Here is a 14,930-nt window from a genome sequence, read left to right as displayed (position 1 = left end):
ACAAAGCAGTGTGTCCACAGAACATGCATCACAACAACAGTGATCACACATAGTGCCACATATCACATATAGCACCACATCCCATGCATATAGCTGACGGTGGCCACACGCTGCCAGTCACTGCAATGAAGATGAGTGATTGATTCAAAATGAGATGGCACAAAAAAAACAAAGCGTGATGAATGGAGCTGACTACAGTATGTACTTGAGAAGCCTGAGAGCAGCTGGATTTGAAAATGAGATTAAATTAATCAGAGTTGAGAAGGTGTTGAAACAGCTCACAACTGGTGAAATCAGTCACGGTACAGAAAACAATGCTAACTTACCTCCGTCTGTGGCAAGAGAAAGAGGACAGGAGTATTACCAAAAGTTTGCTTAAAGGAATTTTTCTGGGTTTTTTTCTTGTCATTTGGAAAAATTAAACGTTTATTTTCTTAAAGATGTACAAAACCTGCTACTGGGGATTATAAACAATGAGAGATTTAGTTGGAAGGTTCATTAGTAAATAAATAAAGTTACGACGTGGGTTTAAATTTTATTTCTGTGAAGGGGGTAAGTGTGTGTCTTTACCTTTCATGGCTTCGGCGGTTTGGATGAGCTCTGTGACGGCGCCTGCCACTCGTTTGGAACAGGCCGCCAGATGCTGCTTCTGCTCTGCAATGGGCTTCTGCAGGACCTACACACACACACACGCACATTACAGAAATATAATTTACACACACACAAATTAAATTACATTTTAAAACTGCATTTGGCAGAGAATCATTCAAAATCCACCAAAATGTCGTCTTACTGGACATCCCAAACTTTTTCAAGATAAAAAATATATACTAGGCCGAATTAATGAGAAAAATGAATGAATATTTTTTTGCAAATTACATTTTGAATATTTAGATTTTATCCAACTTTGCAGCCATAAAAACACATGGCAGCTTGTTAGAATATTTCATAATGAAATGTAAAGTTTGTTATAGTTTTAAAGCAATGTTGGAACAAGCAAGCAGATAAAAGATTAACTGTCATTTATTTAATTCAAATTCAAACAGAGAATAAGAAATGAATGGTCCTCAACCTACCATGAGTACTTGTTCTAGCAGTTCGATGTATCCAGTCGTACACTCGAATCCGAACATCAGTGCTCGTTTCTTCACCTCCTCACTGACCTCTGGGTGGTAGGCCGCTTGCTGAAAGACGGAAACACATACACACCAGATTTAACAGAATTATTGATACTATATCATCATGATATATTTTTACAAGTTATATGTTATTAGAGAATACGTCCAATTAAATTTCTGGTTTGATATTTTAGGGAATAAGGTGAGTTAGCTTTCCGTCTTTCTTTCATACATTACATTAGACATCATGTAAAAACAAGAGAACATTATACATTTATACATTTTTCTGTTAGTAAAAAAAACAACCTTGCAGGTGGTGAGCATGTCTGAAATGGCTTTGCGGCTGAGGTTGGCTGTGTGGATGATGTCCTCCTGCCGGGCCGAGTTCCCTGCAGCCACTGCTTTGGCAGTTGCCATGGTGATGCCTTTAGTCATGCGAATGAACTCCTCGGGTGTGGTCGTCTTGCTGGGGGCATCCTTGGATTGAAACACCTGGGGATGACAAAGGGGATTACTTCTCTTTGAAGTAACAAAAGCTAACGACGAGTGTTCACTGCGTCAGCCACTTCACGAGTTAAATCAGCAAAGACATGACTCAGCGCCAATCAGTCATGTGCACTGTGATAGTGGTGATTGCATGACTGTTGTCCAACAGCCGTTCATGCACATGATCATCCCTCCGCCTGCGCTCACCGCCAGTTCCTGTTTGATACACTCGATCGTGGCCTCTAGGGCTCTGGTGCCCCGCGTGGCCTCGTCCTCCACAGCCTTGACCGTCTTCAGCAGAGACGTGACATTGGTCACCATCACCTACAGGTTAAAAAACATGAAGAAGAAAAAAAGAACTGATGAAATGTACGTTCATCCGGTGTTTTTAAACAGCAACAAGCCGGGGCCGCTAACACGTGTCCTAATGTCATGGACGCCAAATTCAAATAGATTGGATCAATCTCTGCTGAGGGTTTGCTCACACTGGAGCCTAAAATGTCAGAGAGGATGTGGCCAGTTGCTATGGTCTTCAAATGTATAATTAGTTACTATGTCAACCATCTCTGTGACATTTATTCTTATTACCATGACAGCATTAACAAATAGAGTTATGGTACATGTTCAGCCTATATTCATCCATCACTGAAATAAAACAGCCCTGCACATTGTTTTTTTTTTCTTACTACGCCCAAATCACATAAGAGACACTGAAGGGATACAGCAACATGAATAATGTAGATAACATGACATTGATATCACAGTCATAGAGTGGGTTCAGAGCATCGCACAAGACCTTTTAAGTGTGTGCTACAGCAAACTAAAAGATAGGAGGCGCAGAGCAACCACGCAGAAAAGCCAACAGCCCTCAAGAACTGAAGATACAATTATTACAAATGGTTTAAAACTATTTGTTTCGCCTCAGGTCCTGAAACTGCACGTGAGGCCTGTGGTTATCATGTGAAAGACTCACTGTGACTGTGAAAATGACTTTTTAATTTATTTTAATGTATTTTTTTTAACTTGACAGCTCAAGGTGATAATGAGCAGTCAACACCGTCACGATTGGATTATGAACTGTGGCTTTGGAAAATTCACAATGCATATGTGTTGGAGCAAAGTACGAAGCGGATTTATCCGGCTTAGAATTGTCCCAGTTTCCTGTTTTAATATTTGTTTTACCGAGACACAGTCTTAAGTTGAACTCATGTGAAGAGGGCTTCATAACGACAGGAGGGGGGCTGGAGCTCATTAATGACCCTGCCTCAGGAAGAGGAGGATGTCTGCTATTCATACATACAGCTTGTGGGAACATAGAGTTTCATTTCAGCTTATATTTCAAATCAGTTGGGACAGAAAATCTGATTATTAGAAAAAAGAAAATATAAGCATCGTTGATGATCACAAAACAATTCCTACATTAAAGATCCGTGTGCCCACTGCAGGCCTCTAAATTAAAAGACGTCGTTTCGTGACCTGCAGACTCCCCGGTGGTCTCACCTTGGCAGCGCTCTTCAGTTGGTACATAGATGGATCATCTGCTGCTTTGCCGGCAGCACACTTGGTGGCGCTAATGAGCTCAGACAGCGCCTTGGCCACATCTTTGACAGCGTTTATCAGAACCACCTTAGAGAAAGTATACACAGATAGACAGAGATTTATCACTGCGCACTTCAGGGGGAAAAAACTCATATTGCCGTTCAGCAGCTCAAATTTCTTAAGTTTGGCACAGTTAATAAAGGACAAACAGAAAAGAGAGGGGAGAAAAGCAAAAGCAGGCTCACCTGCGTCTCAGGGTCATCCGAGCCGATGCTGGCGGCTCCCAGTTTGACCACATCTGTGAGCTGGGTAATGGTTTTAGCAGAAGACTGGGCGGCCTGCGACAACCTGTCCTGACCAGAAGCTGCACCGGAGACCAGCATCTTTGTGTCCTCGACCAGAGCTTTGGCCGTCTTCAAAATGTTTTCCCTGAGAGAGAGAAGACGGGGGCGGGGCAGACAAAGAAAGGAAAAGAGAAAGACACAAGTGTTGAACTGTCTCTCAGTGACTGAAGCTCAGATCTACTGTAGACGCCTCGCTGCAGCGGAAATAAAATGGAAATGTGTGTGAGTTATAAGCATCAGGAATTATTGCACACTGGCACTTTTCATGTCAAAGGCATTTGTACATCAAAGCTTGTGTAAACCACGGGGAGGATGGGTGAGGTTATGAAGCAAGTGGCAGGTTTATATTTCTAGAACTAACAAGGAAAAAGTGTAGGAAACTCCTGCAGAGTTTGATTTCTGAGGGTGCTGAATGACACACTATGAGGTAACAAGGCGGATTTCATTCCCTTTCATCCTGCTCCGACGGGACTTCTCTACAGTTTGGTACAGCACAACCTCTCTATTAATTATCTGTGAGGAAGCTCATAAATAATCATTGATCATAGCAGCAAGTCTTGTCCTGGATCATTAGATATGCTCCTATTTGAGCTTGATTCATTGAAATAATAAAAATAACTAAATAATTCAAATAATGAGGCCAGCCTGATTTCACTAAAGTCAAACATGAGATTTTGAACATTTTTCCTAAACATTTGCACAACAATGTTTTCATAGAATATAACTACAATAATTTCTAACCTGGAAATATTTTGCTGTCTTTTAGGCTCTTTAAGTATTAAGAGCAACAACAGTTAAGAGATGTGACACTTCCTCAATCCTTCAAACGCCTGGACATAATTTGTGGTTTCTACCTCCAGACATGTCCTGCCTCTTTTTCACAAGCCAATATGTCATTCTGTCACTTTCGGAAGAAAAATGACTGGTGGGCGGAGTTTAGACACACACAATCAAGCAGCTCTCACCTGTGGTCAGCGAACGACTCGTCATTCTCTGCGTTGAGCGTGCCGGCGGAGGCAAACATGATGGTGGTGTCCAGATCGGCAATGATGCCAGACACTGCACTGGCTGCTGTGATGCAGGCTTGTGTGCCCTTGTTGCCCGCCTGGAGGGCCGAGAGCACCAGGGACACCTGGGGACATAGACAGACATCACATCCCATGAACAGATAAATGAGGACGTGCAGGCATCTCGAACTATAACCTGGACACAACCTGATATATCATATTTTGAATTGGCTTGAGTTCGTGGTGGAGATCAGCACACCTCCAATGGTCAGAGCGGAGCAGAAAGAATGCAGCCCTGCTGTTACGGACTCTGGGAAACACTTCCGTTTTGCATTGTTTGCGATATGCATCTCCTTGGCAGATGATAAATATTGCATTCAAATGAGAGGGCCTGCACCCTCGTCGTAAGAGGATTTGAAAAATCTGCTGTGGCCGCAAAATACCGCGTCGGTACGGAGCAACGCACGGCATCACTCACTCAGTGAAATGAGTACACGTCAAACTGGTTTTAACTCCATTTGTTTTCCTCGCAGATGCCTGAGAGGCAGCTGACATTGATTAACTGATGTTTTTTCTGGACTCAAGCTACTACAACAAAAACAACTCGACACTCAAAAACAGAGCAAGCGCGACATGTTACACAAAAAAACTGTGGTCTTTTTGTCATAAAGATGTTCAGCATAAGAGTAACTCTTAGATGTGGATACCCCTGATGAAACGGCAACTATTGCCTCTAGATGTAGTGTGTTTACTTTCTCAGTCTAGACAATGCACAATGTTGCTGGACTTATTGGATATGATCTGTGCAACACTTGAGCATGAATTATTGAACCAGACTGCAGAATAATGTATTTTGCCAAGGACTATAAATTAAACATCCACCTTTTGAAGGTGGATAAACAAAGGCTTTGTTCCAAAAAGCTTTAATGAATAGTGCTACAGTTCATTACAAAATTAATAACAGTGCGACAACAGGATCACTTGACGTAAGACAACAATTCTTTCTGGTTCCAGTGAAGAACAGCACAGTATTGAGTAAGTTTGGTGCGGACGACAAAACATTAAAAAAAGATAGTGAAGTTAAAAATAAATAAATCAGACCTAACAGACACAACTTTGTTCATTTCCTTAAAACAAAAGAAGAAGAAATTGTAACCCCTCTCTTTAACGATGGGATAATGCTGTACCTTCTCCGTGACCGCACGGGCGCAGTCGATGAGTTCTCGTTTTGTGAAGCTGTCTGAGGGGATGATCTGCAGAGCCCCGGCCTTCTGGACCAGGAAGATACAGCCATGTCCGAGGTCCTGCACCCGATTCTTGATCTGGAACCCGATCTGGAAAACATAGAACAGAGTAAATACAAAATGAAATGTCCTTTATTGTCCAGCCTGACATGCTGTCTGCCCTGGGTACGATTGTGCATTTATTTTTCAGAGCTGTATAGTGTGTAAAGCAATCATCTGTCTGTGTGAGAGACATCCAGGTGACACCCTCACCTCCTCCGGCTCGGCTGTGTGGGCAGCCAGTCGACCCTGGACGGCCAGCTGGCTGTAGTCCACGGTCACCTGGGAGGCCAGCGCTCCCAGCTCGTCTGGACATGTCACCGATTTGGTCATCTGACGGGTAAACACAAGACTGTGAGTCCAAACTAAAGCACAAAGTTCACTGCACTTTAGGGCTATAGACAAATTGTGGGGTTGGTGTCATCTCTACATGACACTGATACGAAGAGGTGAACCGGTTCCAAACCGCGGCCAAATGATTTAGGTCACTGTGTGTATGAAATAAAAACACGTATGACAACTCAGACTGAAGGACCACAATATGTCGAACAAATAAACATCTCACAGGAGAAATTTCTAAAATGCTTCAACATAATGGTAAACAATTATTTTGAAGATTTACCATTTCCTGAGCAGTGACAGCAATAGCCTTGGAGTACTTCACCATACCGGTCTGGTAATCCACAAATGAGCCCTCCGGTTCAGTCGGAGTACCTTCATCCAGCTAGAGGAAGGATGGAACGGAGACGGAGACACACACACACACACACACACACACACACACACAATCAATAACAGAGTTAAAACAGAGTTAAAAAGGTAGGAACATGAAGACCAATTAATCATTCAGCTCTTTGGCTGCAATGACATGTTGCATCTAATCCACCCTTCAATTACACTTTATCTGCCAGGTTCACAGGCACCAGTTTAATCTGTAAACCAACATTAATGCAATTTCATATTCAAATAAATGCTCAGAATGAAAGATAAACACTCATTATAAATCATCCACCGAATCCACTCTGTAATTACGGCTTCGAAATCGCATCAACTACGAAAAGCATTTGCTCGTCATCAGTTTGCGGTGCATACTTTACGTTGCCAGCATTTCCACTGAGTGAGACTGTGCTCAACGCGCCTGAGTGTCGCGGTGAAGCTGAGGGAGATGACGACGTGGGAAAAGCACGCATACTGAAACGGATTTGCAATATTGCAAGTACACGGTGTTTCGCTTTACCCGCCGGGTGAAATAACACCTTCGAATCTGAGTCGTGCCTAAGTGACTGATGGTTCAGCAGAAAAGCCTCCAGATCACCTCTGCTCTAACCATTATGTCGATGGATTTTCTAAGAGGATTATCTCTTTTTAATCAAAAACCAACATGCGCACACCGAGAGGACACGCCTACATCCTCATCACTCAGACCCAAAGTGAACCGCTTGCATTATTTATTCATGACATGCTGCGCAAAGTTGGTGCAGAGATGCTGTTCTTTCCGGGGACCCACACCTGAGGCACTTTCTCACCTTTTCAATAATTCTCACCAAGCAGGAACGAGGAGGGATGTAATCAGTTAATGCTGTTCTGTGTCTGTGCTTAAGACAAAGTGCTTTTGTTGTGTTTGTCTTTTGTCAACAGTCCGACTGCTAATTGGAAAAGATAGTCCAAATTGCCGAACACTGGATGAGAGGAGAGGCTTGACGGCCAATTTTCCTCTGCTTCAGCGGCTTGTGATTTGTATTAATATGTTAATCAGGGAGTGTCTATGGTACCAAGGAGACACAATGATGTAATCACGATGTTGCAAAGTAGAACAGGAAATAATGGGTAAAAAAAAAGAAAAATAGAACCGGAATTGTTGCATGTATAAAATCCTGTAACATCCTGGATAAAGAATGAAAAACATTTGTCTACCTGCTGGTTTTCCTGAACCAACCGGCAACCTTCCACTATCAATTCTTCCCACTCGTTTTCTTCAGGGATTTTTACAACTTTGTCAGATTTTGCTCAAATGGAAATGAGTGGTATAATCTCAAGTAACCATTGAGGTGGCGGTTCATACAGTGCTCATATCTACACACTAGTTGTTGACTCAATGTCAGTATTCACACAGTCCTTGATCGGCACAGGGAGAGAGTATGGGGGCAATTTGTGATGAGCCCCTGGCTCAGCGGGGGGCCTGGATCCCCTTAGGATAAGGTTGAGAGAGATTTCAAATCAATCCCCTACTGGTGTTTAGCTGAGTCTGATGGTTGTGAAAGACTAGAAGGGTGCCTCCGCCAAGGCCGAACAATCCTACACGTTTATCAAGTCCTTTTCGTAGAAATACAAAAGAAAAAAAGGAAGTGGTCTGATAAAAAAGAAATGATGTATTTGTCATTAAGCACAGATAAAGAAAGTGAAACAATTTTTTTAAATTCTTAAATCAGCATCTGCACCAAAATTGAATGGGTTCTTCTCCGGCCCAAATGTGGTGGAAATCAGTTTAGTAGTTTTTGCATAATCCTGCCCACAAATAAACCAACAAACCAAGAAACAGACCCTGGTGAAAAGATAACCACTGCTGGAAAGAACTAAAGATTGACCACGAGTTAACCGGGCACATCTGGTTAAGACACCTGCCTCAAATAATTTGAGCTGTGTAAAGAAGGATTCCTCCTGTAAACTTCCCTCTGGAGTTACTATTTATTTATCCTGCCTGTCCTGGGAACACCTCAGACTCCCCCCGAAAAAAATTGAGAGAGAGCATGGCTGAGAAAAAGATGTCAGCACTTCTGTGCTTAGCTACTGCTAACGGAGAGCAAGCGTGGGCGACGTCAGTCTGTAGCTGCAGTAGAATCTCAGTCAAGAACCAATCACAGTCTAAGCATATGGTTGAAAAATTAGACACGTGTAGATACTATCTACTATCAGTCCACCATAGTTTACCCTGCGCCCGAGCATCAAACCTCCTGTGAGTCACCTTGGCCATGGCCTCTGCGATGGACTCCACCATTCCTCCCACCATTCCCACTTCACTGGCGGCCTCATTGAGTGTCACCATGATGTCATCGACCGCCTCCTTCATGAGCTGGGCGGCCTCTGCTATGGCATCGTGGGTATGGGATGCCTGTGGAGTGTGACACGACGTCAAATATTCGTGAACGTATGGAATTAATACATTTCATTTGTTCCTGCAAATAAATGACCTCTTTTAATTCTGCGCACACAGTTAATTATCATCATTGAGGCATTTGAGACCTTGCAGTTTTCGGCAAGTGACTGTCCAGATGACCTTGAAGAGTGTGGAGCAGTAGAGAACACCATATTGAGCATACCTTTGGGTTTCCTCCTCCCTCCTTGGCGGCGTAGAGCATCTGCAGAGCGGACTCAGCCATGGTCTTAGTCTGGTCCAGGAAAGTCATCTGCTGCTGGTGGACCCTCAGCTTGGACGCCACACCCACGGACGCCTTGATCAGCGGTTCAAAGTAACCGGCCAGTTGGGTCACCTGAGGCAAAAAAGGTACAAGGATCAGTTTCATTCTCGTACACATAACTATAGCTGTTGTCAGACATGAACTCCACATGATTGGCGTCTGGAGTTTGCCGTTTACATGCAGCACAGCAGGAGATTGTCCAATGGCACATTTGATCGCTGTGAATCTTCCGGCGATTTTCCTGCTGTATTCTGACATAGGCTTCGTGTCTAAAAGCGGCTTAAATGTCACATTTTCACATGAACAAACTGGGCCATTTCAGACAAACGATTGGTGGGCGCCAATTGTGATATTGAAAAGAAGACATTTCGACAAATTTCTCCTTTTGAACAGTGTATAATTTATGTAATACACTAAACGCAAGAACTACAAAAAGTTTTATTATTAGATATATGACGGTATTATATTATCTTTGTTCATATAATTTACTCCCAATGCAAGTCAATTTGCAACTGAATATTGCTGCTTAGATTATCAGTGTGTTGCTCCACCATTACAGCGTTTTAGGTAATTAACTCCCTGCCCTAAATACCTTGTGTCCTAGTTGGGAGGCTTCGCCTCTGGCAGCCGTGGAAACGGGGTCAATTAGGTGGCCAATTTCCTGCACAGTGGACGTCAGCTGCTCTTGAAGCGCCTGAGGAAAGGAGATAAAAAGAAATTCGTTTTTGTGTTGCTTTTAACAGAGGACAGAAAAACTCATTCAATAAGTCCGATGGAACCAACTAGGTTCTTCGATGTGAGCGGAAATACTTTAAAAAAGTAGTGCCAGTGTGCAAAACTCTCTCACGAATGGGTTTAAGGTTCTAGTAGCATGCAAAGTGTAGATCTGCCACAGGACAGATCAATTTGAAATACTTAAATTGCACTGGATAAAGACATCAAATGCCTGAGCAGCTTGTGAGCTACAAAGAAAAGAGGCATAGTAAACCACAAATAATAGACACATAATTTAACACAAAGACACAAAAAGCAGAACAACGACGCGGAAAAAAAACAAAAGAGAGAAGAATGTTAGAGAAGGAGATAAACAAACCAGACAAGGTCAAGCATATCGAGACTAATAGAAACAAAGACAGACACTAGTAGTAGAAAGTAAAAAATGTTGAGTCATTTTCCGACGGTTGCTTACTTCCAGTGAGATGTCGTCTCTGCTGGGTAAGTCCTGGCTGACCGCCGCCAGAGAGGCCTGCTCAATGTCCCGGATACATTTGTTAATGTTATCAATTGACGAGTCGCACTCCCGCTGGCCTGGGGCCTTGTCCCTGAGAATATAATGGGAACAGGAAAAGAAAAGAGAAACAGAAAGTTGATGGATGATGTATGGAGGCGGGGAAGAGAGAAACAGAGGGTGATTTTAAAAAAGAGGAACAGTACAAATGTTAAACATAACATAAAACACAGACGGGGTCCAGGTCGTCTCTTTAACATTTTTCCTCCAGGTCTCATTGCCATTCAGGTCACATCTGCTGAAACGTGGCCTGTAGGGTCTGGTCACTACACAGGGACATCACGCAGAGCAGCCAAATTAGCTTTGACTTCACTGAGTGGTCAGCGGCCTCATGGGCAGAATAAGTTTAGTTAAACACCCATTTCTATGCACGGCGGCTCACTGTAAGTGACGCTAAAAATAAAAACTTCACCTATGTGTGTAATGAGACTAAAAGTTATGAGGCGGGCTTTTGCAGGACGGAGTCCATTCCCATCCCGGTTCCCTGGCACCGCAGTGTATCACTGAACACTATTAAAGGCCCAGGACAACCCCCCACTACTCAATTTGCAGTCTTAAAAGGACGACTGCGATAAGGGCACGAGAAGTGAAAGAGATGCTAAGCCGGCTGCGGGTGAATGCTAATGTGCAGATGTTTTGAGCAGAGCAGGATATTTAGGATTCAGCGCGTTTGACAATGGGAATTTGTTCCCCTGAGGGCATCGTTTTGTTGTGATCAAGGTCAGGTACAAAAGGTGTGAAAAGAGATTAAAAATGAAAGCTGGGGAGGTATAACATCAAGCATTTGTCACACCACAGTACAGAATTTTGGCATCATTTCTCAAGGATGCTGGATTAGTCTCACAGAGCGATGCATACAGATGGAAGCTAAAGCTGTACGACTGAGAAAAGGTAATGTACAACCTTTTAACCTTAGTTGCAAACATTTCGTCCCACGTGTCCTATCTGAATAAATGCTCGTTCACTAACCGGATGGCTGTGATGAGACTCTTGATGGAGTCGGAGACGGTGCGAGAGTGACCGGCCAGAACGGACCAGGTGGGCGGGTCTTTGGGGTTGATGACCAGTGAGCGCGCAGTCTTGAGCAGGTAGGTGGAGCTGTCGAGCATCGAGCGTGCCGACTGGAGGATGGGCTCCTGTGCAGTAGAACCCTACAAAAAAAAAAAAAGATGTGTTATTAAAACATTTATTACAACATCCGGTTTTGCAGCATATGCCACAATTGTCTTTAACACCTGTATTTGATCTTATGATACATAAAATGGCCAATATTGACCAATATTCGGGTGGTCATACCTCGTAGCTGATTTGGGCTGGGATGCTGGCAAACTCTGGGTTGGAAGCAAATATTGTCAGGTTTTCCACAGCCTCGATGAGCGGAGCTGTGGCGCCTCGACACTTGTTCCTGTTCTCGTCTGAGAAATCGCCATCTAAGGCCTACACACACACAGAGAGAGAGAGAGAGAGAGAGAGAGAGAGAGAGAGAGAGAGAGAGAGAGAGAGAGAGAGAGAGAGAGAGAGAGAGAGAGAGAGAGAGAGAGAGAGAGAGAGAGAGAGAGAGAGAGAGAGAGAGAGAGAGAGAGAGAGAGATGGAAGATGAAGGTACACAAAACAAATCTTATTAAACCAGGGAATCACAAATGATATCAAAATCAAATTCACACCATCATCCCTGCTGTGATGTCCGACTCTTGGACAAGGCAGACAAGTAAAATCCTACCTTGATGGTTTTGACCAGGTTGGCCGTGCTGTTCGCCACCTCTTTGGCCGACTGCACAAAGTGCCTCTTGGCAACGGGATTGGTCGTCTTGGCGGAAGCCAGGCGGCAGGCGTTGCACAGCGAGGAAGTGTGCTTAGCGACAATGGTCGCTGCAGAGAGCACCTGCGACGTTATAGACAACAAAATGTTATCTCATATCAAGTTGCAAAACCATAACTTTGTTATATGTGAATTTACATATACAAAGAATAGTATATCTGCATATATTACCTGGGAGGGACTGCTGTCTGGGTCAACAAGATTCTGACAGGCCATCTGGATTGCCTGATTGGCTTTGGCAAACTGGATGGGGTCCACCAGCCCCTGGTGTCCGGCCTGACTGTTGGGATCAGACACACCCACCAGGTAGGAGGCCTGTGCAAAACATAACATCACTCCTTTCAGTAAGAAAAAAAAGGCAATATGAACTATTCGGCAGCTCCAAAATAATATTGCAACAGGTCGTTGACTGTACCTGTCCCGCAGCTTCAGTGAGGCCACACAGAGCCTTTGAGGCTGATCCCACACAGTCTCCGAATGAAGACACGTCACCGGTCTTACAGTTCTGAGAAATACCTGCCATGGACTCTCCGAGGACCTGGACAGAGAACAAAGAGAGAAGATGCTAGGCTGTGCACTTCATTGTGCATGTGTGTGTGTGTGTGTGTGTGTGTGTGTGTGTGTGTGTGTGTGTGTGTGTGTGTGTGTGTGTGTGTGTGTGTGTGTAGGCCTACCTTGGAGTTCTCCATCACACTTTCAATGCAGTCAAAGTAGGAGAGGTCACTGACCGGCTCGTTGGGGTTGTCCAGCATTCCTCTGACAGCCTGAGAGATGATGTAGAAAATCAATATAGATATAATTTTGCATTATTATTCATAAGGTTGGGTTTGTGCAAGAGGGAATTGGTACAACTTTAATCTCACTTTCATTTTTCTTCTTTTCTTTGGCTACTACACAAATAGGCTGTGATAAATAAATATAAATTAAAACATCATCAAAGATGAATAGTAGGATATTAAACCTATGATGAAGTGGTTTTGTTTACCTCCAGCTCTCTGAGGGCGTTGTCGCACTCGTTCTGACCAGGAGCCTGCTGTGTGCACAGTGTAATCAGCTGGTTAATGCTGTCAGTCACTGCTCTGAAACAAAGACACAAACGGGAAAACATTATACATATATATCTGCAATTATTATTTAGATTAAAAATACAATCAGGACCACTATTTATTTTGTCCATCCAATCCAATTATATCAATGAAGGTAGGTTGAACAACTTATTTTGTATATTGTAACACATCTCTAAAATAACATTCTAACCTTCCTGAAGGGAGAATTTAGAATAGGGACTCTTGTATTAGACTGCACTGGTTTTAGCTAGATGTACCTAATAAACTGCTCTGTGTATGAAAGCATAGAGAAACACAGGTCTGTGCAGGGGCTCTGTTGTGGTACCTTGCAGCAGCAGCTAGCAGGTTCTTGGCATTCGCCGCTGCCGGGTCCACAGACAGACTCTTAGCAGCCAGCAGCAGCTTGCTGGAAGCCATGGAGATGTTCTTCAGGTTCCCGATCACCTGCACCTGGTCATCCTTTTTCTAAAATGACGCAAGGAAAGAAAAGATTATAACGCCTTCGAACACACATCCAGCATAAATAAACAGAAATAATATGCAACAAGGCAAACCTGAGTGTGCCCAGCCATCTCGATTCCAGCGTCCAGGAACTCATCGAAGTCTTCGCTGAACTTCCCAGAGGCCACTGCCAGCTGGGTGCTGGAGCCCCTGGAGGCGTGGACCACCTCGCCTGCCGACTGGTTCAGGTCTGCTGCCGTTTGGTTCAAATCACTCTGGGCCTCCTGGAATGACTTGGAGGCCGGGGGGATCTGAGCGGAGAGGAAGTTCACGATGAAAGATAACACAGTAACAACTACAACAGGTGTAGTGTTAATATATCAATATCCGATATCCAGTGTCAGAACTCACTGTTTCAATCAGCAGCTTCTTGCTGGCCTCCCCGATGCTTTTCAAAGCCATGTCCACGTCCTTCTGGCCAGGCAGACAGTTGACGCAGTTATTCAGTGAATGAGAAACCGCCTTGGCCACCTGGAACACAGCACAGTACGTTCACAGGAGACTGTGTTAGACGGTGCTGTATACACACAAGGCATGATTTGAAAGGCGCAGAGTTAGAAATCCAAATTTATAATACTAATAACCCAAGGCTGTGGTTTAGAATAATGGAAGTGACTATTTTGCTCTTTTTTTTTTACAATGCAAAGAGCAGATAACATCTTAACACATTTTGCATCACTCTCTTCCTCCTAAGAAAACTTAGCAGACTTCAAGTCCACCAATCGGTTCCGATTGTTTTCATTGAATCCGTCATGACCTTCAACATAAGAGCTTGGTTTGGGTCCCTCGGTAACATCTGTCACAACACACTAAACAGAATGGTAAGAATGAGCAGCAACATAATTGGAGTGGGGCAGAAAGCATTAATCAGCATTTACAACAGACGGATGATAGGAATGCAAATGACCTCAGACACCACACACACACACACACACACATTACACAGCCAATACGGTAACTTAGCGTCAGGCGGAGACACGGATCACTCGCACTCAGGCCATGTCAAGCTTTGTACCCACTTCCATCAGACTCAATAATGGATGATCTATTCATTTTAAATAC

The 14,930-nt window shown here is 43.7% G+C and overlaps 1 protein-coding gene across 4 annotated transcripts in view; it reads right to left on the bottom strand.

Moving 5' to 3' along the window:
• tln2a (talin 2a) overlaps positions 1-14,930 on the bottom strand; it is a 76,928-nt gene that overhangs the window by 6,460 nt on the left and 55,538 nt on the right. For 3 of the 4 annotated variants that reach the window (XM_047331617.1, XM_047331615.1, XM_047331616.1), the window contains 25 exons: positions 14,220-14,339; positions 13,922-14,119; positions 13,693-13,832; positions 13,286-13,379; positions 12,975-13,064; positions 12,716-12,838; positions 12,472-12,615; positions 12,202-12,363; positions 11,778-11,918; positions 11,451-11,632; positions 10,383-10,515; positions 9,786-9,887; positions 9,095-9,265; positions 8,740-8,886; positions 6,400-6,501; positions 5,991-6,110; positions 5,682-5,828; positions 4,453-4,619; positions 3,389-3,572; positions 3,105-3,230; positions 1,812-1,928; positions 1,425-1,610; positions 1,077-1,184; positions 571-676; positions 327-332 (listed from right to left, as the gene is read on the bottom strand). In XM_047331617.1, coding sequence (XP_047187573.1) covers positions 327-332; positions 571-676; positions 1,077-1,184; positions 1,425-1,610; positions 1,812-1,928; positions 3,105-3,230; positions 3,389-3,572; positions 4,453-4,619; positions 5,682-5,828; positions 5,991-6,110; positions 6,400-6,501; positions 8,740-8,886; positions 9,095-9,265; positions 9,786-9,887; positions 10,383-10,515; positions 11,451-11,632; positions 11,778-11,918; positions 12,202-12,363; positions 12,472-12,615; positions 12,716-12,838; positions 12,975-13,064; positions 13,286-13,379; positions 13,693-13,832; positions 13,922-14,119; positions 14,220-14,339 — 3,316 coding nt within the window. The remainder of the gene's footprint in view (positions 1-326; positions 333-570; positions 677-1,076; positions 1,185-1,424; positions 1,611-1,811; positions 1,929-3,104; positions 3,231-3,388; positions 3,573-4,452; positions 4,620-5,681; positions 5,829-5,990; positions 6,111-6,399; positions 6,502-8,739; positions 8,887-9,094; positions 9,266-9,785; positions 9,888-10,382; positions 10,516-11,450; positions 11,633-11,777; positions 11,919-12,201; positions 12,364-12,471; positions 12,616-12,715; positions 12,839-12,974; positions 13,065-13,285; positions 13,380-13,692; positions 13,833-13,921; positions 14,120-14,219; positions 14,340-14,930) is intronic. The other variant, XM_035628636.2, reaches the window with a different exon arrangement.

The sequence above is a fragment of the Scophthalmus maximus genome, chromosome 4 (assembly GCF_022379125.1).
Source record: "Scophthalmus maximus strain ysfricsl-2021 chromosome 4, ASM2237912v1, whole genome shotgun sequence".
NCBI classification, from domain to species: Eukaryota; Metazoa; Chordata; class Actinopteri; order Pleuronectiformes; family Scophthalmidae; genus Scophthalmus; species Scophthalmus maximus.
The sequence above is the reverse complement of the archived record's forward strand: the minus strand, read 5'-3'. Positions and strand labels throughout refer to the sequence as shown.